Here is a 25,454-nt window from a genome sequence, read left to right on the forward strand (position 1 = left end):
ATCTCTCACCACATCTGTTTTCTTTATTCTGTTGCTGGAAGGAGGTAGGGATGTAGAGGGACCAAGAATGTCTCTGGAGAAAATCTCTGCCAACTTCCAAGCACAGGAAAACTTGTTTAAGCAGATTTTTCTTCAAGAGCAGATCTCCAGCACAGTATTAGTTGGCTCATGCTCAGGCAAGCTCTAAGAGCTATTATGTCAGTCTTGATCAGCCAAGATGCAGCAGCCAGGCTGCACTGCAAAGCAGGTAGGCAGTCCATCCTTGATGATCCTACCTGAAAGGAGGTTCTAGCCAGGTAGGGGTCAGTCTCTTCTCCCAGGCAACCAGTGACAGGACAAGAGGACATGGCCTCAAGCTGCACCAGGGGAGGTTTAGGTTGGACACTGGAAGGAATTTCTTCACAGGAGGGGTAATTAACCATTGGAATGCACTGCCCAGGGAGGTGGTGGAGTCACAATCCCCAGAGGTATTTAAGAAAAGACTGGACGTGACACTTATTGCCATAGTCTAATTGACATGGTGGTGTTTGATCATAGGTTGGACTCGATGATCTTAGAGATCTTTTCCAACCTAATTGATTCTGGGATTCTGAGATCCTGCCTCCGGTGTTTGTGTTCAAAAAGAAAGAAAGAGATACATGACTGTATACTCTGTGCTGTATGTGAAAATCAAACATACCTGGTGTCCTGTGAAAAGGAGAGGATCACAGAGGAGATAAGGGAGGAATCTAAAGAATGATTTCTTTGAACAGAGAGTTTTTTCTAAAGCCACTATCCTATTAAAAGTTCTGCTTCTCTCAGGAGCTACTAAGAAGCTGAGGTGTATGGCCAAAACTATGAGTGCCATTTGCTGTTCACTGCATTTGCCAGGAGAATGAAAAGGAGATGAATTGCATAGTCCTTCACTGTCCATTCCAACCAGATTATACATTGACCCTGAACCCACTACCTGAAAAAAGTAATGTAGTCTATCTCAGAAAAACTAGTGATATATAGGCATATACATCAGATATATTTGGAGTATGTTGTTCAGAAATTTAACACTTTAATCTTTTTAAACCCAGTATTTTACAATCATTCTTGGGCTTTGACTTATTTTTTTTCTTTGAAAAATCATATCTTGCTAAGTTAGGCAGAACCAGTTATGCAAAAACCCCATACTTTATTTTTCTTTTCATACGTTAAAGTCGTAATGTATCTTAAAACATTAAATAAGAGAAAGCAAATGGTAAGCATTTTTAACTTAGTAAAGAAAACAAAGAAGGCATTAGACTGTGCTGACATGAAAACATAAACCACTTCTGGGAACTGCAATATATCTCAAATCTGCATTAATATAAATTCTTTCTTGTCAGAAGAGCTCATGGATTTTTCTGTCTTTAGAAGTTGTTATGTTGCTTGTGTTTTGTTATTCTGCTTAGCAAGAAGCATTTTTGGAGGCTACAGTTTTATTAGAAAAATTCTCATGAATGCAAGATTGTACTAATAAACATAGGAGCCATTGTTTTCAAAAGAATCGCAATTACAGCAGCTTTTTTCTTTCTGTTTCCCTCACCCTGTCATGCAAATCACCTTATTAGTCATAGCAAGCACTGTTATAATCTTCATGCCAGAGAGCTATAAGGTCATCACATACAAAAAACAGTTCAGAAAATCTCCCAACGTTTTTGAGCTATAACCATTTCACATGGCTTAAAAGCAGTTTATAGGCTTTGATTCTTGCATTATTAGCGTGGGCCATTTAAGAAGCTTTCAGTAATCAAGCATTTTATCCCTTCTACCTAGAAACCTCTTTTTTTTCTGGAGCAATTTGTTATCCTGACCTGAAAGATCAGATCCAATATGCAAGAAGAGTTTTGTACAATGACCACTGGAGTTTCAAAAATTGATTAATTTCACAATTAAATTCTGTGCAAACGCCATCAATTTCCTAATACAGGAGAGAGAAATTCAGCATTGAATTTTTTTCTAAAGCTTTTTTTTGGTTTCCCTCCCTCGCGAAATACTGTATTTGAACATTTGAAAGAGAGAAAGCGATAAAAGGAAAAAGCACACTTTCCCATGCTATAATATGTCTATTCTTTCCTTAATAAGGACTACAAATCCAACCCATACAGTAGTAGGATTATAATTTTGAAGGAGCTTTAAATGTACACACTCTTCTCCCTTTCTTTGTGAGCTGAAGTGTGATGTCCTGCAGCAGGCAAGCACTGTTGCGCAGCTGGAAATAATTATCTGAATATCTAGTTCTAAGTGGCTTGTGATGGGAAGTTGTCAGGGCTCTGGCTCTTTAAACAGTTTGTGAAGGTCTTGAAAGAGCTGAGGCTGCGGTGGCATTTCCACTCCAAGTCTGCTTTAGCTGACAAGGTGTGGCATCTGCCACCAAAAAGATGCAAGGTGAGGTGCAAGCAAGATAAACCCCACTCTAATGGACCTTTGGGTTTTTGTGGTAGAAGAAAGTTCTCGGGCAAGTTAGTTTCCCTTTTGTCCCTAGTCCACTTGTACGGTTACTGTGGGTGCCACTGGGCTGCTGGGCAGTTTTAGATGAGCAGGGAAGAGTTTTAAAACACATTTTGCAAGAAAGGGGACCAGGGTCATTTGGTTCAACCCTGTGCAGTAATAGCCTATCATACAAAGGCATTTCACTGAGGAAGGGCCACAGAACGATGACAACACACTCTTTGAGTGAACCCTTCATAAAATCTCCTGAATACATCGCATTTCTAACCCACAGTAACAAGCATTATAGCTATAGTTAAAGGCAAAGAGATATAAGCATTCTTAGAGAATTAATTATTGGAGAGTTAGAAATGAAGTTCATGCAAATTTTTGATTGTTTTAGGTAACTCACCCTAAGCAATTGCTGATGACTTACTAGTAAGAACAGTAAAATAACTCCTTCTTCCTTCTCACATATGAGTCTGACGTTCCCATCAGTATCTTCTGACCAGCCAATAGCCTCATCTACTGACCGTATTCAGTTTTTCAGTTGATGTGCAGTAAGAAGTGGAAGCCACAAGCCTGAAAAGCTCTCAGCTCTCTGTAGTCAATGTGATCAGCAACAGCCTGCATCCTTATTATGTTGTTCTGTCTGGCCATGTTCTGATTAAATTGTATGTCTATTCCAGGCACTACTGGAGAAGAAGAATAAAGTCGAGAAGCCAAAGAAGCCCATCCGAGTCCCTGAGAAAGTAGAAGAGCCTGTTCCTAAGCCACCCACTCTAATCCTGGAGAAACCATCAATTGTAAGTCAGCTGTTTTTAGCACTTTTTTCCCTGTTGATCCCTGGTTGCTTCCTACACAGTTGTTAAAGGAATGCCCAGAGAAGGAAAGAAGGGAGTTTTATCTTTTTTGTGTGCATTCATGTTAAAAATAGCCATCTTTATTTCTTAAGACTCTCCTAGTCTCTCTTTATTCTATAAAGATACTAGCAGCCAAAGAATTGAAAGTATTTTACAATATCTGTTGGCCAAATCCTTAAGGAAACTTTGTTTTATAAAGACATACATTAATAGATGTTATTCACTTGTTCTTGAGGAATAAGAAGACATCATCATCATCTTCATTATTATTACTGTTATTATTATTATTATTCAGTAGCTTCCAATCTTCTGATCTGACAACACTATCATAATCCAATGGGGCAATTAAGTTTAGTCTCATTGAAGTCCGTGAGACTTTGTCTGCTTAGCACTGAGCATGCACTTCATTAATTTGCTGGAGTGAAGCTCTTGTCATCATGCAGGATGCAGTGTTTGATGAGCATGCTCCAGTTCACAGATAATGATTCTCCTGCAGAGATCGAAATAGCAGTAATGATGTGTCATGGGGGATTTGATATGCTGTAGGAAAAAAAGACTTTTAGGGGAGATACAACTTCTTTTCCTTTCTTAAAGTAACGTACTTAAGAGGTGATTGCCCCACTGTGTTGCTTTGTCTTCTTATTAATAAACACCATTTTCATGATGTACTAAGAATCAGACACAATTACCATTTAAACTTTGAATTTAAGAGAGTCACATAACCACAAAAGTGAGAGAAAGTCTTATTAGGTCATCCATGCTGCCGTCTTCCTTTGTGCAGTATGATATTTTGTGTTTTAAACAGTCTATTTTATAAAGACTGAAACAAGAATCTCTTATCTCCTTGGGAAGAGCTTTCTACAGCTTTACCAACTCCTAGGTATGAGATATTGTATTGCAGTGGTGGACTTGCACTATTTAGGTTTACCAGTTTAGCAGATTTTTAAGTACTTTGAGGTAACATGGAAAGAAATCAAAAATTCATCTCCCAGTTTTAGTCATTCTTGAACACGTTTACAGATTATGGTGGGTTTTTTTTTAAGAATTCCAATACAATCTGATTCCACCTACGTTAATTCTGTCAACATTTGGTTCATTTTCAAGTGTTGTTATGTGTGAACTCATTAAATACGGAGCTCTCCAGTGAAGCTCCACCTATAAAATCAGGTCACTTGAGCTACTGAAGAGCAGCACTAACATCTCCTGCCTTGCTGAATCCAAGTGAGCTTTCTCTTACAAATAGCTGCGAGGAGCACTGAAAGCAAGAATCTTCCCTGCTGTTAATGCTTCTCTTCCTGCCCTACACACATACGAGTAACAACTGCTAAGTGCTTCCCACTGGAGTTGAGTGTCTCAAAAACAAAGTGGCAGAGTGACAGTCGGGTGATGTGTACCACAAGGGATATAAAAAAAAAGTGGAGACAACTGAGGCACTACTGTTGGTCTCCTCAGCTTCTCTCCCCCGGTCATTTCTAATGGACTTACCAGCCACCACAAGCTCACAGAGCACCTCTGAATTCCTTCATTAGTTTATGACTTTCTTCCAGTCCCCTCTAATTTGCAGCCATCTCCTAGATCCTTCTATATCCTTATTTTTTCTTTTTTCTCTGCAGGGTATGATAAGATTTTCATCCTCCTTCATTCTTTCCTGCTGGTGTATATCAGGCAGATGGACAAGCTGATGATTACACTTGCTAAGGCATCATTTGCAGCACTGAACAACAGAAGTACAGAAAAATGCTTCTTAAAATAATTTAAACCAAATCTTAGTTTAAATCAGACCAAGCAGTTTGACTTACCAGTATATGTGCCACCACCATTTCCAAAACTCTGTCCTGAAGGGGTTTCACACTTGTAGCCAAGTGATGTCGTACAGTTTACCTCTCTAGGGCTGGAAAATCATCCCTTCTTTCCAGAGAAAAAGAACATACCAAATCACAAGGCTGTCTTTTGGCTAGTTCTGCTTTGCTTCTCCTGGGTGGTGGTGTGGAAAGGCAGGAATGCTTCCTTTTGCATTTGGAAAACTCAGTCTTCAGCACCTAAGAAAAACCAGATAACTAAGATTCAAGCCCACACAACTTCTCTCATCCCACACTCTTCCCTGTTTATCCGGCACTTCTTAAATACCACATTTCAGTGCAGACCTTATAGGTTCTTTATTAGAAAAAACCTTACTTCTAATTTTTAGATTTCTTTTTATCTTCCCCAGGCACCCAATGGACTTTTTCCTTCTGCTACTGTCAACTCCAGACTAGAATACCTCTCATCTAGAAAGAATGCTGCCATCTGTGTTTCCTCTACTTCCTCTATTTAAAAAAAGCTTTTTTTTCTCCTGTTGTCATGTTCCCTGTTCTACTATGCTCCATCATCCTTCAGAGTTGGTATCAATCACACAATGCTAGGCCAGTAAAGTTCTCAAAGAGACAAATCACAATAGAATGTAGGTAATTTTACTTCCAAACTATCACTTTCTGAGTCTTAAATTTACTGATTTACTCTGATAAAGGTCACCATTGGAACAAGCATCAGAAGAAAAATTGTATATGTTCCCTTTTAATTTAATCCTTTTATTTATGGTTAACAGCTCTCTTGGACCTCCTTTAATAATAATTCTATCCCCTCAGTGTCTTGACCTGTTAAATTAATGTAGCTGGTGCTCATTTTGCAAACTCAGATTCAGTCAAGCTACAAATAGTACTTCTAATGCATACAGTAATTTTCTCCATCAGCATCTCCTTACCACTACGTTCTCATCTCTAAAGACCCTTTAAAATCTAAAATAGAATAATTATATCGCCTTTCTTCCCCATCCCTTGCAAAACGTGGAAGTACTTGTTATTCTGACTCACCTTCCTTTCCCTAGAAATTAGAAGAATGGTGTTCAGAAACAACCAAGAAAAGGCAGGATATGAGTTAGACTATTGAATAGTTAGATGGATAATCTAAAGAAATCTCAGTCTCCAAAGACATAATTAATTACTGTGTGGATATTTCTTGTGTTTTGGCAGGAGGAAGAGGAAAGAGAACTGGCAGTGATCTGTCTGCAGAAGTTGCTCCGAGGCAGGGCTATTCAGAACATGGTATTCTGTGTCTCTTTGTTTATGTCTGTCTTTGGAATGATGGTGGGAATGACTGAAAGGGTGTTTGCAATCTTTCTTTCACAGCACTAATCAGGGGTAATGAGACTTCTGCAGCATATCCTCCTTTGTGTTATCTGGGAGTCCTTCAAGCCTGAAGTCTTTGCTCTCCAGCCCAAATTTCTTACAGGAACTTCTAGGTTCCTACATGTCTGTGTAGGTCCCCCCGTTCTTGCCATTCCCTACACTCAGCTGTTTATTTAGATGCTTCATAGCAGAATTACTCAAATGACAAATTCTAGACTAGATCTGGACCGTGAGCACATTTTGCCATGATTATGCCAAGATGCCAGGCACAAGAAACCTCCCACATCCCAGCAGGGCAGCTTGTATTTTATACCATCTTTCCAGTTTCCTATGGTGGTGAGGTGAAGCACAGATGAGGAGGAACTGAAGCATACCACTGTGATTTCCAGCAAGTGCAGGACCCTTAATTCTGATTTCAGTGGTGCAGAAGAGAATCTAAGTAAAAATTGGGTAGCCATGCCTTGTGGGCTTTATATTAAGCAAGTCTATCACTTTTGATCAGACCAGTCCAGAAGGTTTGTTTCCATGCATGCAGGGAGTATAACTGATATTCTCTCTTGTAGTCATTATTTAACGTTTGTGAAGTGTTCCCATGTGGGATGCTGACCTGAGCTTTAGCAAACAATGCAATATTGTGAAAGTGGCCTGAGGTGGAATATAGACTTCCAAAGTCCTCTCCAGTTCTATGGTTATCTGTGAGAAGGAGTTTGATGCCACTGAAGGACTGTTGACTTTCACAGTATGAAACGCTCCATCGTTTTAGGAATCTCCTTCCAGCTGCTCCTGGATCAGAAATATATGCCTCAGTTGGAGAATGATGTGAGCAGGGTTGAGTGATCTTTTGTTGCTGTTGGAAGAGAAGGGGACTGGAAATAAGACTCTGGCGGGGAGGACTGGGCCACATAACCCCATAACAGAAACCTCCCCACCAATTTATTGCTATGAGCTGTTGCTGGACTCCCTCAAAAGGAAGGTCAGAGAACAGTAGATGTTGAAACGCTGTGAAGTTTTGACATCGAGGCTGATATAACAGAGTATCCAGAAGGCTATTGCCCTTTTCACTTGACATTGGTGGTGGTGTTCCACATTCCAGTGGTTTGATTTCTGGGGAAGGCCAAAGAGAACAATAAACAAACAAACAAACAAATAAAAGTAGTAAGGGATTATCTATATTCCACAGCACAAGGTCTCAGCTTTCATCTATGCAGGAGGGTTTAGGCAAGATTTACTTGACAGCTGTAGTGTTTGCCTAAATGCAACCACAAAGAGAGCTAAGTCTTGGAAACAGCTGACCTTGCAACTTGGAAAAAAAGTTTTTTTTTTTGCTCTTCTGGCAAAACATGTTGATATATATTCTCCACTTAATATGCTCACTTGTTTACCTTTATTTTAAAGATGTTTGAAGGGAAGAAGAAGCGACTGGATCTGATCCAAGAGCTGCGCACCACTCATGCACTCCAGGAGGATGGGCAGCTGCTCTTGAAGGCAGAGGAGCAAAGGACCCTGGCTCTACAGCAACAGCATGAGTCACAAATGCACAAGGTTTGCCTGTATAGATGGGAAGGTTGATTCACAACTCTGTCTTGACCGAGCACTCTGTTTTTTACAGTACCACCGACACTCTCGCATTTAATTTCTGTATGTTTTCTATTATCCACAGCACAGAAGGCACCCCAATAACAATAATGCTCTCCCAGCACAGGCCAAGCATTGAGGGCCTGAGGGGCTAAAATTGCTCTTTTGCTGCTCTGGGGAATCTCCGAACCAGACTGAGGCACCCTGACCACAGCTGCTATGCGGGCTGTGGTTGCTTTGTTTGCAGACAGAGCAATTATTTACATTTACAGGGCTTTGAACAGACTGCATTGTCAGACGAACCTCAGTTTTTCCACATTTCAATCCATTTGACTGGTACTGCGACTTGCCATCACAATACATGCTTGTCACTCACATCTGGCAGATTTTTTACTGAGTGTTTGTTACTGCTCTGTCATTTCTCTGATCCTTTTCTAGCTTGGCATCCTCTCAGGCTACTCCTCAGGCATAAAACATCACAAAGGAAGCCAAAGCTGACTTACTTTTTAAATCCTGGTGGGCTTAAGACTTCTACAACCTCAGCAATGGTGTCACATTGTTGTACCTGCCACTGTTATGCAGAGCAGAGAAATTTTGGGTTCCATCCTCTACCAAGGATCTAGTGAGAGACGGGGATGTGAATTCCCATCCTATTTCCTTGCAGGCCACAACCTTCCAGGGCAAAGTGAATAAAATGGCAGATGCTGGTCTGGAATGGATCACAAAGAGATTTTGTCCAGAGTTCACTGCATCTCAGATATACAGTATCTCTCACATTCCTGCAAGTTTTACTAGTCTTCTGTATTTTTCAGTGACCAACTGTGAGGCAATCCTGCAGCTTCCATATTATGATAATTGCATCCACTGCTAGTTGACCTGGTGGAGGTGAAGCCAGTCCACTACTTCCTGCTGGGTGGGAAGCAACAAAATTTCCCTTCAGATCTCAGTAAAAATTGAGCCAGGTGACAGTGTTTTACTGTTTAGCATTTCCACATGCTCCCTCGTGTACAGGGAGCCCAGGAGTTGAATGCAGGAAGACTGAATTTTTCTCCTGAGGAATTAAGAGAAAAGTAAAAGCTCTAGACATTAGAAACTTGCAGTGCTCCTATTCTACTGAAGGCCCAGGTGAGAGTGAGGGAGAGAGCAGTTTAGACACCATGGCATTCACAGAGAGGGAGAGAGAGCAAATGGTAAAGATGTTGACCTCTAAATTCAGAATTTCCTTTAGGGAGAGCCACTATCCCCCTCTGCTGGTATCGACCTCCTCTACTCTCACTTTTTTATTTTTACTATTTCTCTGAAGGCACATAGACCAGGGCTCAGGTCTTCAGACATTCAGAACTTTAAAACTCTCTGAAGTTCAAGTGCAGAAGTTTTCTATGTGTGTGGCTATTTTAGAAAGTCACTGATGACTCGCAGTTCTATAGGTTTTGGTGGTCACAGTTTTTTTACAGGTTTTGACCTTTCCAGTATAAAAAGAAATGCTTCCTGCAGAAAGAGGATGGAAACTCCAGACAAAATGGTCAAAGATGAGGAGTTAAAATTTTCCAACTTGTATATAACGAAAGTCTAAGAACGTTCCTCAGTTGTTTTCCTCCATTTCACGCCAGTTTAGACACAGCACCTGGAGCCATGGAGAGGAAGGAGCACATTAGTTCTGTGTTATCCCTCCCTGTGGGGTGGTGCAGTTGCTGCATTGCCATCCTCCATCTGGAACACCCATGGGCTGAGTGCTGTCTCTTCTATGTGTGTACAACACTGACAATCCCACTTTCTTTGAAACACTGCGTGAGCAAATGGCACAGCAGTATAAGAAGGCTGATTTATTATTATTTGTTCGGGATATTTCATCTCCGTTTTGAGTTTTCTGTTTAGGTCTATTCTGTAATTGCCTGTTTATTCCAGCAGAAACACAGCATCCCAGCCAGTTCCAGACATTCTCTCTTGCCAAGGGCTGTGGCTTCATAGTCCATATTGGAGATAATGAATGTACCATAGATCTTATCCCTTTCTGAAGTGCAATCACATATATCCATAAAACAGGATGTGCTGGGAACAAGGAGTGAATGGCACAGCAATGCTGAACACCTGGAATCTAGTCTCAGCTCTGTCACGGGCTTTCTGATTTTCCATTCCATGTAATTTTGAGGTCTCATTTGCACTTCTGCAAACTTAATATAATTACTGTCAATTGGAATTTCATAGCATCTAGAACCTTGTGCAGTTTTAGGTAATAACGCAGTACCTAAAGCTGTAGGGACTCATGGTTGCTTTATTATCTCAGCCAGTTGAATTACTTTTGCTGCATCATGATGTCCAGCCAAAGATGTATCATTTCACTGAGGGGCCTTTGAACTGTAACATTTTATATCCTTAGGAGAGGGTACACAGTTCAATTTTCCTGAAGCTCTACTCAAGCTTCTAATCATAAAAATTGGGGTTTACTTTCTGCATGGTAGAAAGAAACTTCATTTACAACTTTTGATCCTGTTTTTCTATTCTAGTCTGACTAAGCTTAGGACAGAAAGATGGAGGGTATGCAGCTGAAGTATTTAATTGTCACTTGTTTCCCTCCCCTCTCTTGGTCTGGGCAGTGGAGCGTTCCCCAGTAACAAGCAGGTCACCTCAGCAACTATTCTGGCCATACTCACAGCCACAAAAGTGGTTCATAACATCTAGAATACAGCATGTCTACTGCTTTATCTCCTCTCACCCACTCAAGCATAGGGGCTGCTTGTCCTAGCGTGACAGTGTCAGGGCTGTTCCTGCCCTGGCTGGTTTTGCCATCTTTTAGCCTCTTTGTGCCATCAGAGTCTGTACACAGGAACATTGCATTGTGCAGAAACCAGCCAGCACATGTAAAACATGAAGAATGCCAAACTCCTGGGGTTGTCCCGTGGCTGGTCTGAGTGGGTGCTGCAGAGCTGCTTCACATGCCTGTGGTAGTCCCGAGACTTGGTATAACGCTCCTGGGAGTCTTAACACAATTCTTTGCATTTTTCTCTTAAAAGCTGTCATCAATGGAAAAGGACTTGGCCACGGTAGAGGGAAGGACACTGGCAAACATACTTGATTTTCTGTCCAAAGAGCTGGTGAGGCTGCAACAAGAACGGAAGATCCATGCTATGGTCATGCTGGCTGAGAGGCAGAGGCGGATGCGGGAAGCAGAGGAGAGCGGACGTCGTCAGGTGGAAGAGAGGCGGCGTCAGGAGGAAGATGAGATTTTCAGACAGGCAAGTGAGGGAGACTGGTGGGACTGTGGGCAGTTTGTAGGAGCTGCCTCCTTGTGAGGAGGTCCAGATGGATGGGAGCTCTGACTTTGGTGATGGCTAGTTTTAAAGGCTTAGTGAAGAGAGGGTGATTCCTTCCTAAAAGAGTCACACCCACTAAAGGATGATCTGAGTACTGCTACAAGACAGTCCTGTTAGACGTGTCATGAATGGATGTAGTTCCTAAATTTCTACAACAAACACCTGTGGAGAACAGATGCACCTAGATCATCTTTAGAAATAACATTTTGTCAGCACTTGATCTGCCCAGCAGAACTATTAGGTGCTTTCCCAGGAAGGATACCTTTAAGCAAAGGTTTGGAAAGATTTTGCAACACCCCCGCCCCACCAAATGGACTGCAAATAATGAGTTTGAAGTTAATGATAATGGATAACATAACCTTAAAATCCAGAAAAAAAGTACTGAGTTACCATATTCCATAACTCTTCTATAATCCTATCCCCTAGCTCTTGACTGCATAGAGCATACTTCTCCTGGTTGAAAGGCACGAGTGGGAGTCTAATTGACTAAACCAATAATTTTCAAACTTCGTGGGACGTGGTTAATACCAAAAGAGTCTGGCATCATGTTTATTTTTCTTTTAATTTTAGCTTCTCGTCTTATCTTTTCTCTGTTTCTGAGCAGGAAGCAGGTAGGGTTAAAGTGCCATAAACTTATGCCCTTCAGACTAGCAGAAGGAAAACACACATTTCTAGAATCTCTGCTCTACAACTCTCATAAGGAAACCAATAATTCTATCTTGGGTTTTGACTGGTTTGATGGAACCCTTTCCTTCCATTCCAGCTTGAATGAAGGCTGATAATTTACTGAAGTCAATACCAGTGATTATTATTTGGCAATTGTTGCTCAGGGGACTGTGAGAACTGAGGAAGCAACTGCCATTGCATTCACAGAACTGACCTGCTGCGGATAAGTTTTTCTTCCACCTCTGGTTCTTTCCTGCACTTGTTTCTGTTCTATTAGTTGTCAGAAAGCATTACTAGAAAATAATGTTTTACAGAAAGCATCTCTGAAAACAAATCCCAGGCTGGTCTGCCTGAAATGAAGTCTTGTGAAAATCCATTGTTTGTGCTTCTCTGGAAGTCTTCTTCCACTATGCTCCTGGCACAGGAATAGGCAGTGGAACAGTATTTTGGTGTTTTGTTCCAGGTGGTGAAGGTGCAGCACAGAACCATTGACACCTACTTGGAAGACATTATCCTGAGCAGCATGGAGAGGGCAGCTGAAGAACAAGCCAGGGAAGAGGTTCAGAGAAGGGCTGTAGAAATCAATGACATTGCTTATGAGCTGGAAAGTCGGTATGTTATTAAATGGCACATTAGAGGCTCTTCACAGCAGTTTAGAGACTGCCTGACCATCTGCATCTGTGGTTCTGTGTATCATCCAAGACATGGGAAGGGCAGAGCAGTGCTGTTTGTGGTCACTCCATTACTATGGCTGCTGTATGGGAACCACACTTTCACTACCTGGTATACACATATAAATCCATCAAAGCTTCATTTCCATACAGCATGCGCCAGATTCCCCTTGCAAATCGCTTGTGCAATCTGTGAATCACCCTTTTTAGATTCCTCCACGCCAATGGGAGGCTGTGACTGAGCTTTAAGTGAATCTGGGAACTGCCTAAAGCAATACCCATTCATGGCGATCTTTTCCTTTATTTATACTACTACAGAAAATCCATTTGAAAGAGATGCTAAAAGATACAGCTATACAACAGCCTTTCATTCTGGGGTGGCTGTTCTTTAGGAAACTGCCAATTTCCATGGAGGTCAGTCATATTGATGGCTGCCTGACAAGGCACTTTGAGTAAAGTAAGTTGTTGAGAACACCACAGTCTTGTGTTTGGCTGGGGCATCAGCAGTGAATACTTTTTAGGACTTGCCAAACCTCCAGTTCAGTTTCTATGCTCTTTTTTTGGAATTGAGCCATAAAAATCCCCATGACACAGTGACTCTCCTATGGTACAGCAGCTGTGTATTTTGTATCTAGATGAATACAACCAGAATGTTGGAATCCTTGGGGAGAATGAAGCATAGATAATGCATGCAGCCCCTGGGCCAACTGGGAACCCACCACACACTGGCATGGAAAAGAGCATGGGGACCAGCCAAGTGCAGAGTCACAAAAGGGAAGAATTTAGCAAACTCAGCAATAGGGCAAAGACTAAACTGACAAAGACACAAATGTTCAGAGGTATCTGTGTGTCTAACTAACTTCATTTGTCATCAGTGAAAATGGAACGCCTAGATATCTTTGAGGATAGGAAGTCTAAGGTGATCCTCTTCCTGCTTTCCAGTGCAGTATTGAAAACACTGGCAGTGCAGCATAAAGGGGAATAGTCAAACTGTCACCTATTTGTAGGATAAAGAGAGACCCAGCTGACAGTTACTGCCAGGACAATGCACTCCCTTGGAAATAGTGAGAATATTTTCAAGGGAGTCTTGTGTTTGCAGAGGTGATCTGGAGAGAAAATTCTAATACCATTGTGCCTCTGTTCTGTAGTCGAACTCGCCTGCAGTCTGAAGAGATTGTAGCAGAGCTGGTTTATGATTTTCTGATTCCAGAAGCTGAGAAAAGTGCTATGAGAGAAAGAGGTAAGGAATCTAGTAGCATTATTCTCTTTGTGAACTGGTTCACTCTCCTCATTCTAGCTCTGTGAAAGGAAAGATGCAGTGCCAAGAGTTGTCTCGGGTCTCTGAGATTCCCTTTTTCCATATGCAGGTAGAAAATTAAGCCCTTTAACCGTTTTTTTTCACCAATTTCTCATAAGCTTTAGTCTTTTTAATTGACCAGAATTCAAACCTGCTCTAAGATCTGGACTGTGCTTTTGCTGAGAAAGGTTGGGACAGACAATCCTTGAGGTCCCTTCCCACCTATTATTCTGTGATAAGTTTGATGTATCTGCAGCAATAAAACTGCATGAAAAGAAGCAACCCATCGCACCTTCAAAAAAAAACCACCTGGAAGACATCTTTAAGTAGCACAACTGTGAATTGGCTATTATACGGCAATTTCTGAAAACTGTGGACGTCTTTAACAAGAGATACTCAAAATGCCATATGTAGAAGGAGGGTTATACACTATAATAGGAGTTATATACTCCTGTGATTCCTCCTCCTCCCCAGTTGGTTGAGAGCTAGAAGCAAAGATAAAGTTTTAGGGTTGGTAAGTAGATAATCTTGCAGCTGTAAAGGATACTTCCATTTAACAAAAATGGAATAGCATCAAAATACAGAGGGGAAGACCCTAGAAACCCATGTCTTACAGTAGTTAATTATAATGAATAAATCTTAACTGGGATGTTTCCACTGACCAGCACGCTCAGAAGACCGTGACTAAACCAGTCACCCATGGAAAGTGGATATGACCTAAGGAAAGCGATGGTATCACAACAGAGCCTAACGTGGTCCTTGCCGCAGTGCACTTCTCTGACTTGAGAACAAAGGCACTTACTTCACTGCCTTTTTTGTTGCTTTGTGAATGAAAACACAAACGCCCAATACGCATTTTGTGGCCTCTGAATTGTGCAGACTTTCTTCTGCCTAGTTTGTGTGATTGCCTCAGCAACAGTACCTGTTCAGCAATTCTGCATAAGCTTAAATCAGCTCCCTTCTCTCTAGCGCTGCTTCTGCCAGCCTTCCTAAAGCAGGTGATGTAATGTTAGTCAGTGAAGCCTGCAGCTGAGGCACTAACACACATAGGTTAGCCTGCCTCAGAAAGAACAGAAAGAAGACCTGGAGATGGCCTAGGATTCTGGACACACAGAGGAATAAAATACGTACTGCCCTTAAATGCAACAGCAGTTAATGAACAAAGCACCTCAGAAGCACTCCCAAGCAACACGCAAAAGGAATCTTCAAAATCTATGAGGGCTACAGTGGGTTTGCCCAGAAAGCAGAGCTAGACCCAGACAAAAATTAAAGTGGATTCTGGTGGAATAGAGCAATAGGTGATAAAGCACAAGAGCTCCTTTAAATGTGATCACATGAAATTTGTCACAATATTCTTCTGACGGTAGAAATCACATATCGGGAAGAGACCTGGCTCATACTCTCTCCTGCTATTGCTGCATGGGGTGGAGGGGACCCCACACACTTAAAAGACAGTTGAATTCTGTGAGATGGACACTCTGATGAACACACCCTGCTGTAAACCTCCTGCACAGGGATACTTTCAGGGAAGTAGAATCATTAACTTCCGTATAAATACAGAGGAAGTAGTATCAAAGAATGGCATTAGGTCTTGTAAGCACATTAGTATATTGCATTTCTGTGGTGGCTTTTAAAGCTTTCCCTGTAGTGAGCCAAATTATTTATTAGGAAGCTGTTTTAGCAACCTGGCCCGTGCTTGAGCATTCACCTTCCTTGAAACTATCAGGAAGTGATCTGAGAGCACAGCTGTCTGTGCTGTCAAAAGAGCAAATCCATTTTTAGAACAAAGATTTGAGGGCCTGCAAGTTCAGTCTTTGCCTACACTTTAGCTTCCCCTTAAATATCTCTATTTTGCCGTTATCTACTTGTTAAGGTTTTTTTTCCTCCTCTTCTTGTCACATTTTGGTGCATGAAAGCAGAGATTATCCAATATTGGCTCATCCTTATACCTCTCTACACCTCTCTTCTGAACCCTGCCTCACTGAAAGCAGAAGTCATTCTGCTAATATGAAAAAACTTGCTTTGAAAGGGACAAACTCACCAGTTTGAGCCTGTTTTCTTTTAGATGGAATTCACTGTGGATAGAGAAAGGGACTGCAGCAATACCAGGAGAGTATTGCCAGTACAGCTGATGCAGTTCATGCAAACACGGTTCAAGCCAAAATGCCTTGGGTAGAGAAACCTCTCCTGGAAACTGAGAGCTGGCTGCTGAAGGTCAGCTGTTCAAATGCAAGTGAGATCCAGTTGCATTCATTGTTGACAGAATGGACCTGGGAGATGGAGAAACATAAACAGGGTAGGTTAGTAACGTGTAGTGACTGAGACAGGGACAGCATGCAGAACTGTTTGACAGCATGCAGGACACTAGTGCTTCAGATTCACAGTTAAAGTACAGCTCAGTTTTACAACAGACTTGGACTTTCACGGGGAAGTGAACAATGAGAACCACAGTTTGTTCCTGCAACATTCCCCACGCTCTCCCTAAAAGCAGGCAGTATTTCAATCCCCATGATTGAAAGAAAGAGAGAAGCAGGGACCAAACAACAGGGGAGAGCAATGAAGAGAACTGTAGGGTGAATGCTTAGGCTTGGGTAATTGCTTCCCAGGAGGCAGTTTAGAAATACATATAAATGCCTTTGGATGAAAAAGTAAGGACCATTCCTGCAGTAGCTGAGGGGAGATGATAAGGTGGATGACTTAGTGTCTCGAGTCTGACTTTGAACTCAGTAACAGTTTCTCAGTGCAGGCTGAATCATAGCACAGGAGAAGGCAGATTTCAGCTGGAGTCTTCCAGAGGCCTGCTGCAATTAACAGACACTGAGGGAGAAGTTCTTTTAAAGCCACATAATGTATCCTGGGCAGTTGTGCCCAAAGGTGGACAGGAAAACATTGGGCTGGGCTTCCCACTGTGGGGGCTAGTCTTCAAAGGGAAATGCAAAGTTGGTTGCTGCTATTAGGTGGCAGTAGAACACTTTCAGCCAAAGTTAGAAGGGCGTGATTTTTTTCCTGAGATAGACTTTTCCACAGCTGCAGGATTGCTAAAACTATCCCTCCCTTCTCCCCTACAGAGAACACTTTGCTGTACAGTTCCAAGTAAAAGCCTTACCTCTTTTTATGTGCAGTGAGGCAGTCCCAAAGAAAACACATCTACGCTGCTCATCAGATCATCCACGGGGGCACAGAGGGGGTTTTGGCTGATCCGGCGCTGCATCGGGAGACATCTGCCAGCAGGATAGAGGGAGATCATCCTGCTGGGACAGCCAGCACTGCTCCAAGTGGGACAGCTGCTGGACCAGGACTTCTGTGCAAAGAAAGTAAGGATCCCACAGCCTCCTAGAGGTAGAATATGAATGAGGTGAGTTTCCCTTCCCCTCTGTGATTAGAGCTCAGAGCATGGTGAAGGAGAGGGAAGCACATTGTATCTACTTTTTCAGAGCACCCAGAATGGAAAATCCTCTCTCTCCCTTGGGCTGTCCTTCCTGATGCCTGCCAGCAATGTTGTCCTGGAGCCACTCTGTATACATTTTGGTGTGGCAGCTCCCTCCACTCCCTCCCCAGCTTGCTTTGGACTTCATTAGCTAATTTTCCTCTTCTGATTATTAAGAGAAGCTTGACTGAGAAAGCAGTGTTAGCACTCTTTGTTTGTTTTTCTGGCACAGACCAATAAAAATCTGCACCTGGGCTTTTGATGGTATTTCCTTGCATCAATAATATTAAATGAGAAAATACTCCATCAGTGGGAGATTTTGAGACCGTACGCAGTCAAGCTCGTCCCACTGATTTCCTTAGTGGTGTAAGGCCGAGTGGCTTCCTGCATTAGCACTGCTATTAATAAAGCATTGGAGGTGAATGAAAACGGACAGATTTTGCATCATCTTTTCACATAATTAGTCCTTGCATAAAGTGCCTTTGACCTCAGCAGAGTGGTTCCCGCTCAGCAGGCAGCGTCTGGCACTAACAGTTAAGGCTAGGTGATAGCTGAATGACATGGGCATAGAGGGACTGATGTATTTTCCAGAAATATTATGTTTGGACTCACCTCTTCTTGCTTTTTATCATCCCGAAGGAGAACAATTCTTGAAAGAATCTTATTTTTCTTAGAACAGTGTTAGTCACTCTGGCTTTCCAGCTCCAGGGGGCCACACAGAAAGGATGCTGGCTTTGCCGTGTTTGCAAGCACAGGGGTGCTCCTGCTGAGGATGTCAGGAAGCAGGAGGCTGCAGACAGGCACACTGCATCTGGTCAGAGAGCTCTCAGAGCTCTTCAGCACTCACCTGTCAAAATTCCTGAGGTCTGTGGCTTTAGCACCTGAGAGGTATAATTTGCACCAATACCAGTGTCAGATCCACGTTTTTGAGGAGCAGGCATCACACATAAAATGCTTATTCATTGATGGCCACAGCTTACACAACAAACAGCAGTATTAGCCCTCACTGCTAATGGGATAATTGCCTCATCTCTCCCTGCTTCCATCATTTCTCAGTGACAGATCCTTGTGCTGGGTCTGTAGAGTTCAGGTGGGCTCCAGCTAATCCTGACCATGGTTCTGCTCCTACAAAACACAAACCAGCAGCTGGTCAAAAATTCAGGCTCATTAGTGCATTCCTGAAAAAATTCTGCATCGGGTTTTTGTTTTGTGGATTGGGCTGGGACAGGGTATAGGGAAAGGAATTACAGGGAGGGGAGAGAATACCCCTGTGCTACACTGGGCTGTAAATAGCAGCTGGAGAGAGGAAACTGAGAGCTGCACCAAACCATTGCTGGTCTTCAGGTCACTGAAGCAGGGACACCAAGGGGCTGGTGAGGTCAGGCATCCTCTGGAAGTACTGCAGCTTCTGGCAGGTGTCAAAAATGGGTGATAAGTTTTGGTTAGGACTCTGTGAGGGTCATCCCATTAGGGACCATGGATTTGGGACAATTCTCACAGCACACGTAGGGAGTCAGTAAAAGGGAAGGTTCCAAATGCAAAAATATGGAATGAAACACTCCACAGTGTGGGAGGAGAAGCTGTGCAGGGATCGGCTGTGTTGCCTCAGGCCACCTTGGACAAATTTAGCTTAGTTGAAAGGGGGGTGGGGGGTGGATAACATGAATCACAAGATCCAGTGTCATAGGAGAGACATGGAAAACTTGATGCAGCAGAACAGTAGAACAGGAAGACCGATCCATTGAGGCATTTGCTGTATTTCTGAAGGTGATCTGTTGAGATAAACATTATCCATGTAGCTCATTGTACAATTTGACATGGTTTAAAAAAGTTAAGTATTCCAACAGGTGTGGGAATGGACGGAGGTTTCATAATTCCGGTGTTCTGTAGGGATGCAGCCCTCTGCATGACAACAGAGGGGGCAGGGGACTCCAGACGCTGTGCACAGGCTGAGCTATAAATGTCTTGGCTTCTGTTATGATTTAAGGGACACCATCAGAGTAAAGCCATCTTTTCCACATGACATTGCCTAACATGTAAACTGAAGGCCACAGCAGGATTCCTGCAGGAAACTCTCCTGTAGAAACTGCTTTCATTTGTCATGTGTGGGGTTTTTTTCAAGCTTTGCAGAATGCACTTTGAGAAAGAAAATGAGCACAGTGAGAGGGAATTGGGATCATAAATCAACAGCATAAGAATGCACCATTCCCTCTCCAAGCAGGAGACAGAACAACCCTGGGGAGGAGCCCGTACCCGAAACAAACACAGCAGATGCCTCCAGGGCTGCACCAATACAGTGGAAACACAAGGAAAATTCAGCTTGTCCCGCTTTTCTTTCACCAGCTGCCCATGGGAAGGGAGCCTGGCTGTGCTGCTCTGCTGGCTTCTGCCTCCTGGCAGGTGGGGGAGACAGGCTGAACCAAACGGGCCTCTGGGGTCACTGCACTGTGAGAATGGTGAAAAATCAGCCTCTTTGCAGTAAATGAATGAATGCAAATTGTCTCAGGGCTTCCCTGCTCAAATGGCTCTTGTGGTGTGGAAGGAGGAAATCCTATCATGCTAACTACAGTTCAGCAAAAAGGATTTTCAATAGGAGAGCTGGAAGCTGGTACACCTTTTTCACTGGACATGCACAGTATCTGCATTTCTGTCAATATAAAACCACACCAAGCCCACACTCTCCCACCTCTCCTGCCTCCCTTAAAAGCAACATGACCGTCACAAAAGTTGTTGCCGTAGACCTGGATGCGGTGCTGGTAAAAGAGTTCCTGCCACTTTCTGAGCACTGCTGTTCTCTCTGTTCCTGGTCTCACAAGCACAGAGGATCTGCCTGGTACTTTGTTGGGCTCAATTCAGCCCTCACACAAATCCTTTTTTTGGGGGTGGGAAGGGGAACTCAACCCTTCAAGTACGGTCCTCACCTGCCCAAGGCTTTTAACAAGGTCCAATTGCACTACTGCTAACTACCTCCTCCCAGTCCTGTCTCCCTGCTTCCACCAAAATCCTGGTTTTGCAGCCTTCCCTGTGTTTTTATGATTGGTGAATCAGTATCTTCTTGGCATTCACCAGTCTCCTCACCACAATGCCCTCCTGAGTTGGGCTTGGGCTTGGAAGAGGTGCTGTTGTTTCCTATGCCTGCCCTCCACCCCACCAGAGAGGCAGGAATTGGTTTGAACATCTGTCAAAACTACCAAATCCCTTAGACATAATGTGTAAACCTGGACTACTAAATTCAGTCTTCCTTGATCCACCCTGGACTAGTAGAACTAGCAAGAAAAGCATCTCAACAGACACTGTTTGCATGAAAAAGAAAATCCCCAAGGGCCGATGGGAAGGTCTGTGCTGACACCTGTGGAGGAGAGGCAGCTCTGGCTCTCCACTCCAGTCATATAATTCATTCCCCTTCATTTTCCTATTTTTCCCCACACACTGTGTCAACCCACCTCTCATGGTTGGAGTCCAGGCCACTTCTCTTGTCCTCTTCCCATGCGCCACATCCCAGTGCTTCACGTAGCACGTGGAAAGGATGTCCTGTTCCCATTTCCTTCCTGGGCTGCTTACCGGCATCCACATGTGTTGCCTGGCTCAGCACACCATCCCCAGCAGACCTGGGAGCTGCGACTGCTCCTGCAAACACTCACCGTTGTGGCTGCCCACTGCTCTGTAGCTGGTTGGACCCTTTGCACAGCCCGGACGGCAGAGATTTGTCGCACCCAGTTTCCCCCGGAGGGGAACTTCCATGGTGACCTGCACTCCTTGCCCATCCTGGAGCTCCTCAGTCAGTGCTGGGCATGGGGCTGTCGGTCCTTTTCCGTGGGGCAGTGGCTGGAAGGATGTGGCGCTACGTCGATGCAAACTGCAGTGAGCGAGTGGCAGCTGCGCAGCGAGGACTCGATGCTACTGCTCCTGGTGACAACGTCAGCGCTGAGCGTGAGCAGCACCAGTGCCCTGAATACAGATGCAGAAAGAAGCCTGAAATATTTAACCAGTGCTCTTATGTAGCCCCTAAACTGAAAATGCGGTGCATCTTCTCCTAAATACCCTTCTCGGCCAGTGGCCTCTCACTCACCCTTTGACATCACAAGCATTTGGAAAGCAGCTGCTCCCACCAGCGTTGCAGGAGACTGAAAAGCTGCATTTGCTCCTCTCTCCTTCAGTTGCCGCAGGATTGGTCCTAAGAAAGAATCTCCCTTTTGTTTATTACTGAGCCAGTCATAGCCAGCCCTTCCCTGTAAAGCCTCCTGAAAACACCGTGTTGGTTCCTTACCTGTTAAAGCCTTTCTGCACCTGCCAATGTAAGTTTTCTGCCTCCAGCCAAATGCAAACCATTTTTCATGACTGTGTGGGTCCCAAATCTGTTGTCTCCCGCAGAAACAGCTTCCACTGACCAACCTGTTCCTAGGCCTGGTGTCATGAGACAAAAATCTCAAAAGAGGAATGAGGTGTAACTGAGATTGTCCAAAGACTCTCCAGCTGGAGTATTCACCCAGTATTCCAAAGGCTGCTAACAAACACCAGCTTCCAAAACAACTTCCATGGAGTAAAAATGCTCTCAAACAACCTGGGTTTTGCCAGTAAGCACCAACTTCCTTCTGAACACTCTGGCCTGGCAAAAGATTTGGTTACGGCAATGAGCTGCAAAAGGGAGGAGGAGGAGGGCGTGGCTACTGTTATGCCATAGGAAACAATCATAGAATTGTTTAGGTTGGAAAGCACCTCTAGGGTCCCCAAGTGCAACCATTAACTCAGCAGTGCCAAACCCCTCACTAAACTGTGTCCCCAAGCGCCACATCTACATGTCTTTTAAATACTGCCAGGGATGGTGGGTGACTCCACCACTTCCCTGGGTAGCCGGTTGTGGGGTTTGACAATCCCTTCCATGAAGAATTTTTTACCTAATACCTAATCTAAATCTCCCCTGGCGCAACTTGAGACCGTTTCCTCTTGTGCTGTTGCTTGTTACCTGGGAGAAGAGACTGACCCCCATCTCACCACAACCTCCTTTCGGGTAGTTGTAGAGGGCAGTAATGAGGGAGCTGATGGGCTGGTGAGAGGGGGGTGAATACCTCCTGCTTCCTCTCAAGCTCATGTGCTGTTCCCACCGCACATCTGACCCCACCTCACTCCCTGCAGCCCCAGCCTCCCCCTGGCAAGACCTGCCACATGCTCCTCTGTCAGCAGCAGGCGTCTGGACCCGCGACTGCTCAGCACTTGGAGGGGGTGTAAAGCACAGGGAATTCAAGCAGCAAGTTACAACGAACAGTCCTGTTCTAGGTCACGGGTTCACCAGTTTCTAAAAACTTTGCTTAGGGAAAAAAATCCACCAACCAAAATCCAACCAAAGCCCCTCCATCCCTCTACTTAGCCTTCCATTACATTCTAGGTTCCCAGAGCCCCAACACCGTAACACAGGGCCCGTGGTTCCTCTGCTGGTACAGGTGCTTGTGTTCTGCCAGGCAGCTCTGCCAGGGGACAAGGGTTTGTTTGCCCATGGCTCCATCTTGTCACTCTGTGGCAAGCAAGGGGGCTATGCAGACTGCCCTAGACTTGGGCAGGCTGCCCCACTGCAGCTCTCTGACAGGGCACCCTGGTCACCAGTGCTGTGCTGCAGCCACTTAGAAGCTTCCACATGGGAAGAGGTTGTTCATTCCCCACTTACCTTGTCATGGAGGACCCAGCCTTACTTCTGGAGTATGTGAGCAGAGACAGGTGATTCAGAGAGCAGGAAATCCCTGGAAGAGAAAGGCTTTAACTCCACTGACTGCATGCATACTCAGAGGGCAATAGGACACACCAAGAAAACATCTGTTCCAGGACATCAGGACAAGATCCAGGGCTGCATCCCTGCACTGACCAAAGGTAGGTGTTTGCCACGAAAGTCCAGCTCTCCCTTACAGCCCAGACACTCAGGTGTGCTGTCTCCTGTGACGAGCACCAGCAGGAGTTTGTTTGGGGGACTGGTCTCTGCTCCAAAGACTTGGCATTGTGTGACACACCCAGACAGGAGCCTGGATTTCCTGCTGTGCCACATGAGGCACTGATATTTACACACCTCCTTTCCTACAGACCTCAAATTTGGCAGCAGCTCTGGTCTGACCCTGCAGCCTTTGCTTTAGCAAAGCCAGCAGAGATGGAGCAGCCCTGGCCCTTGCCAGGAACACCACCCTGCAAGACTAGTGAGAGAAGACAGGACAATGACCCAGCCAAGCCCTTCCCGGAGCCAGGGGAGGGAAGCAAGGTTCAAGATTAGCTAATGAGGTTGTGTACCATCTGCTGGGCTCGCCGTCTCCAAGCAACTGGACTTGGAGCTTCACACACAAACTGCAGCGCTCCTGCTCTTCTCCCCTCCGTAGTTTGTGGCTCGCTTCCCTCCTTCTCCTTTGTGGTTCTTGTTCTTCTCCCACAGAAAGCAAATTAGACCTTACCACCAGCAGCCTGAAAGCTGCCACCTTCCAGATAACAAATGGTGCCTGTAGCCTTGACACTGACTTTTAATTCCAAGGCAGATGGCTGGCAGTTCAGTCGATAAAGACAAAGCACATCAGCGGAGCAGACTTTTGTACCGCATTCAGCTTGGTCTTGCTTTGCACTTGGATTAGCATTTTAAGTCATTCAAAGGCGTTGGTGACCGACAACTAAGTGGATTTGAACCTGGTTTGCAGATGGGTCCCAAGCAGTATTTTCTCACAGGGAACAGTGACAGAATGCCCATTCCCTGGAAGGTTTTGTGGGGACTGGCTCTTGATGCAAACGTGTTTTACTACATCTTTGAAAGGGTGATAGGAATATAAAACTCTAGGAGCCCCACTGGCAATGCTTGCAGGAGTTACAGTAGGAGGGAGTGATGGATAAACTGGACAACAGCAGTCTCCACACAGAAGGGCGAATGCAATCCTTAGGTAAGGAGTCAGACAGGCACCAGCTGCAAGATGCTCTCTAGTGCCTTTATTTGACACTGGGGAGACTGCTGAGGAAACCTCTGTCTCTTTTTGGTACCCACTGCTTAAAGAGGGTGTTAAAAACAATGGCAGAGGAGATACAATTGGAAATACTACAAAGATGCAAAGGACCTGAAGATCCCCTTCCAGTCAGCTTACCAAGAAGTTATAAGGTGTCCGAGTCCTGGTCAAGGGGCTCTGACATTCAGAAGGAGACCTGAGACTGAAGCTGAGGGTTGCTGTGCAAAAAAGCAGCACATAAAAAAGAGTCCACAGTTCACATTCGTGGGGAGAGAAGTTCAGAAGAGACAGGAGGCCCCAGGACATGTGCATCTAGAAAAGTGCCCAGGGATGACTAACCACCACCCCAAATCAGTGAGGATTGTGATGAACTACCCCCATCAGAAGCAAGCTTTAAATCAATAAACTCACCTAGAGAGGTGCTGTAGTTCAGGCAGCGATGCCTTTGCAGGTGTAACTGGCCACCTTTAATGCCAGGGACCTGACAGGCCGAGCAGAGCAGCCCCAGCCTCAGGAAACGAGTTGGATGCAGCCCCCGCCCCGGTGACCTTGTGGGAACAATGTAAGTGAAGGGACAGCAGCCACCGCTCACCTGTGTTGCTCCTGGGGTGGCCAGGCTGTCGGTGGCTGCCTGGCCCCCTCATCCTGGTGCCCCAGAAGAGCAGGGGCTGACCAAACCAAGCCCAACGATTGTGTCAGGGAGCCGAGGTGGGCTGGTACCTGCTTCAAGGGCAGTTTCAGCACCCAGGAAGGGCGGGAACAGCCCCCAAACTGCGTGTATCAGCAGTCCGAAGAGGACTGCAGGGTAAGGCAACACTTACTGTGCAGCAATACTTACTGTCCTGTCCCTGCCAGCAGCCCGGGGCAGGGGAAGCCTCGCTCTGCGGGAAACACTGGACTTCACACCCTCAGTCCTTTAAGGCACTGGCCAGACTGACACTTCTCCAGTCCCGGCTGAATTTGGGCACGGGGGCCTTTCGGCTAAAGCAAGGCCTCTCTCCGAGCTGCTCTCTGGAGGCATCTGTCCCGATGCCTCTGCAGTGCGGCCCTTCCCACCCTCCTCTCAGTTCTCCTGGAGGGGC

At 44.7% G+C, this 25,454-nt stretch overlaps 1 protein-coding gene and 1 long non-coding RNA gene across 4 annotated transcripts in view; one reads left to right on the plus strand and one right to left on the minus strand.

Moving 5' to 3' along the window:
- MAATS1 (MYCBP associated and testis expressed 1) overlaps window positions 1–17,668 on the plus strand; it is a 30,559-nt gene extending 12,891 nt beyond the window's left edge. For all 3 annotated transcript variants that reach the window (XM_027878898.1, XM_027878899.1, XM_027878900.1), the window contains 8 exons: window positions 3,129–3,245; window positions 6,311–6,382; window positions 7,862–8,008; window positions 11,053–11,274; window positions 12,482–12,630; window positions 13,838–13,929; window positions 17,109–17,341; window positions 17,421–17,668. In XM_027878898.1, coding sequence (XP_027734699.1) covers window positions 3,129–3,245; window positions 6,311–6,382; window positions 7,862–8,008; window positions 11,053–11,274; window positions 12,482–12,630; window positions 13,838–13,929; window positions 17,109–17,323 — 1,014 coding nt within the window. In that variant the 3' untranslated portion in view covers window positions 17,324–17,341; window positions 17,421–17,668. The remainder of the gene's footprint in view (window positions 1–3,128; window positions 3,246–6,310; window positions 6,383–7,861; window positions 8,009–11,052; window positions 11,275–12,481; window positions 12,631–13,837; window positions 13,930–17,108; window positions 17,342–17,420) is intronic.
- Window positions 3,386–5,795, minus strand: LOC114055111. Its single transcript, XR_003570654.1, has 3 exons — window positions 5,478–5,795; window positions 5,102–5,341; window positions 3,386–3,842 (listed from the first exon to the last, which is right to left on the minus strand). It is a non-coding gene; the product is annotated as an uncharacterized LOC114055111 (long non-coding RNA).
- Window positions 17,669–25,454: the final 7,786 nt, after the last annotated feature.

Source organism: Empidonax traillii, unplaced genomic scaffold (assembly GCF_003031625.1).
Source record: "Empidonax traillii isolate 1590-97213 ecotype Southwest subspecies unplaced genomic scaffold, ASM303162v1 scaffold46:size3806547, whole genome shotgun sequence".
In the NCBI taxonomy this organism is placed as follows: Eukaryota; Metazoa; Chordata; class Aves; order Passeriformes; family Tyrannidae; genus Empidonax; species Empidonax traillii.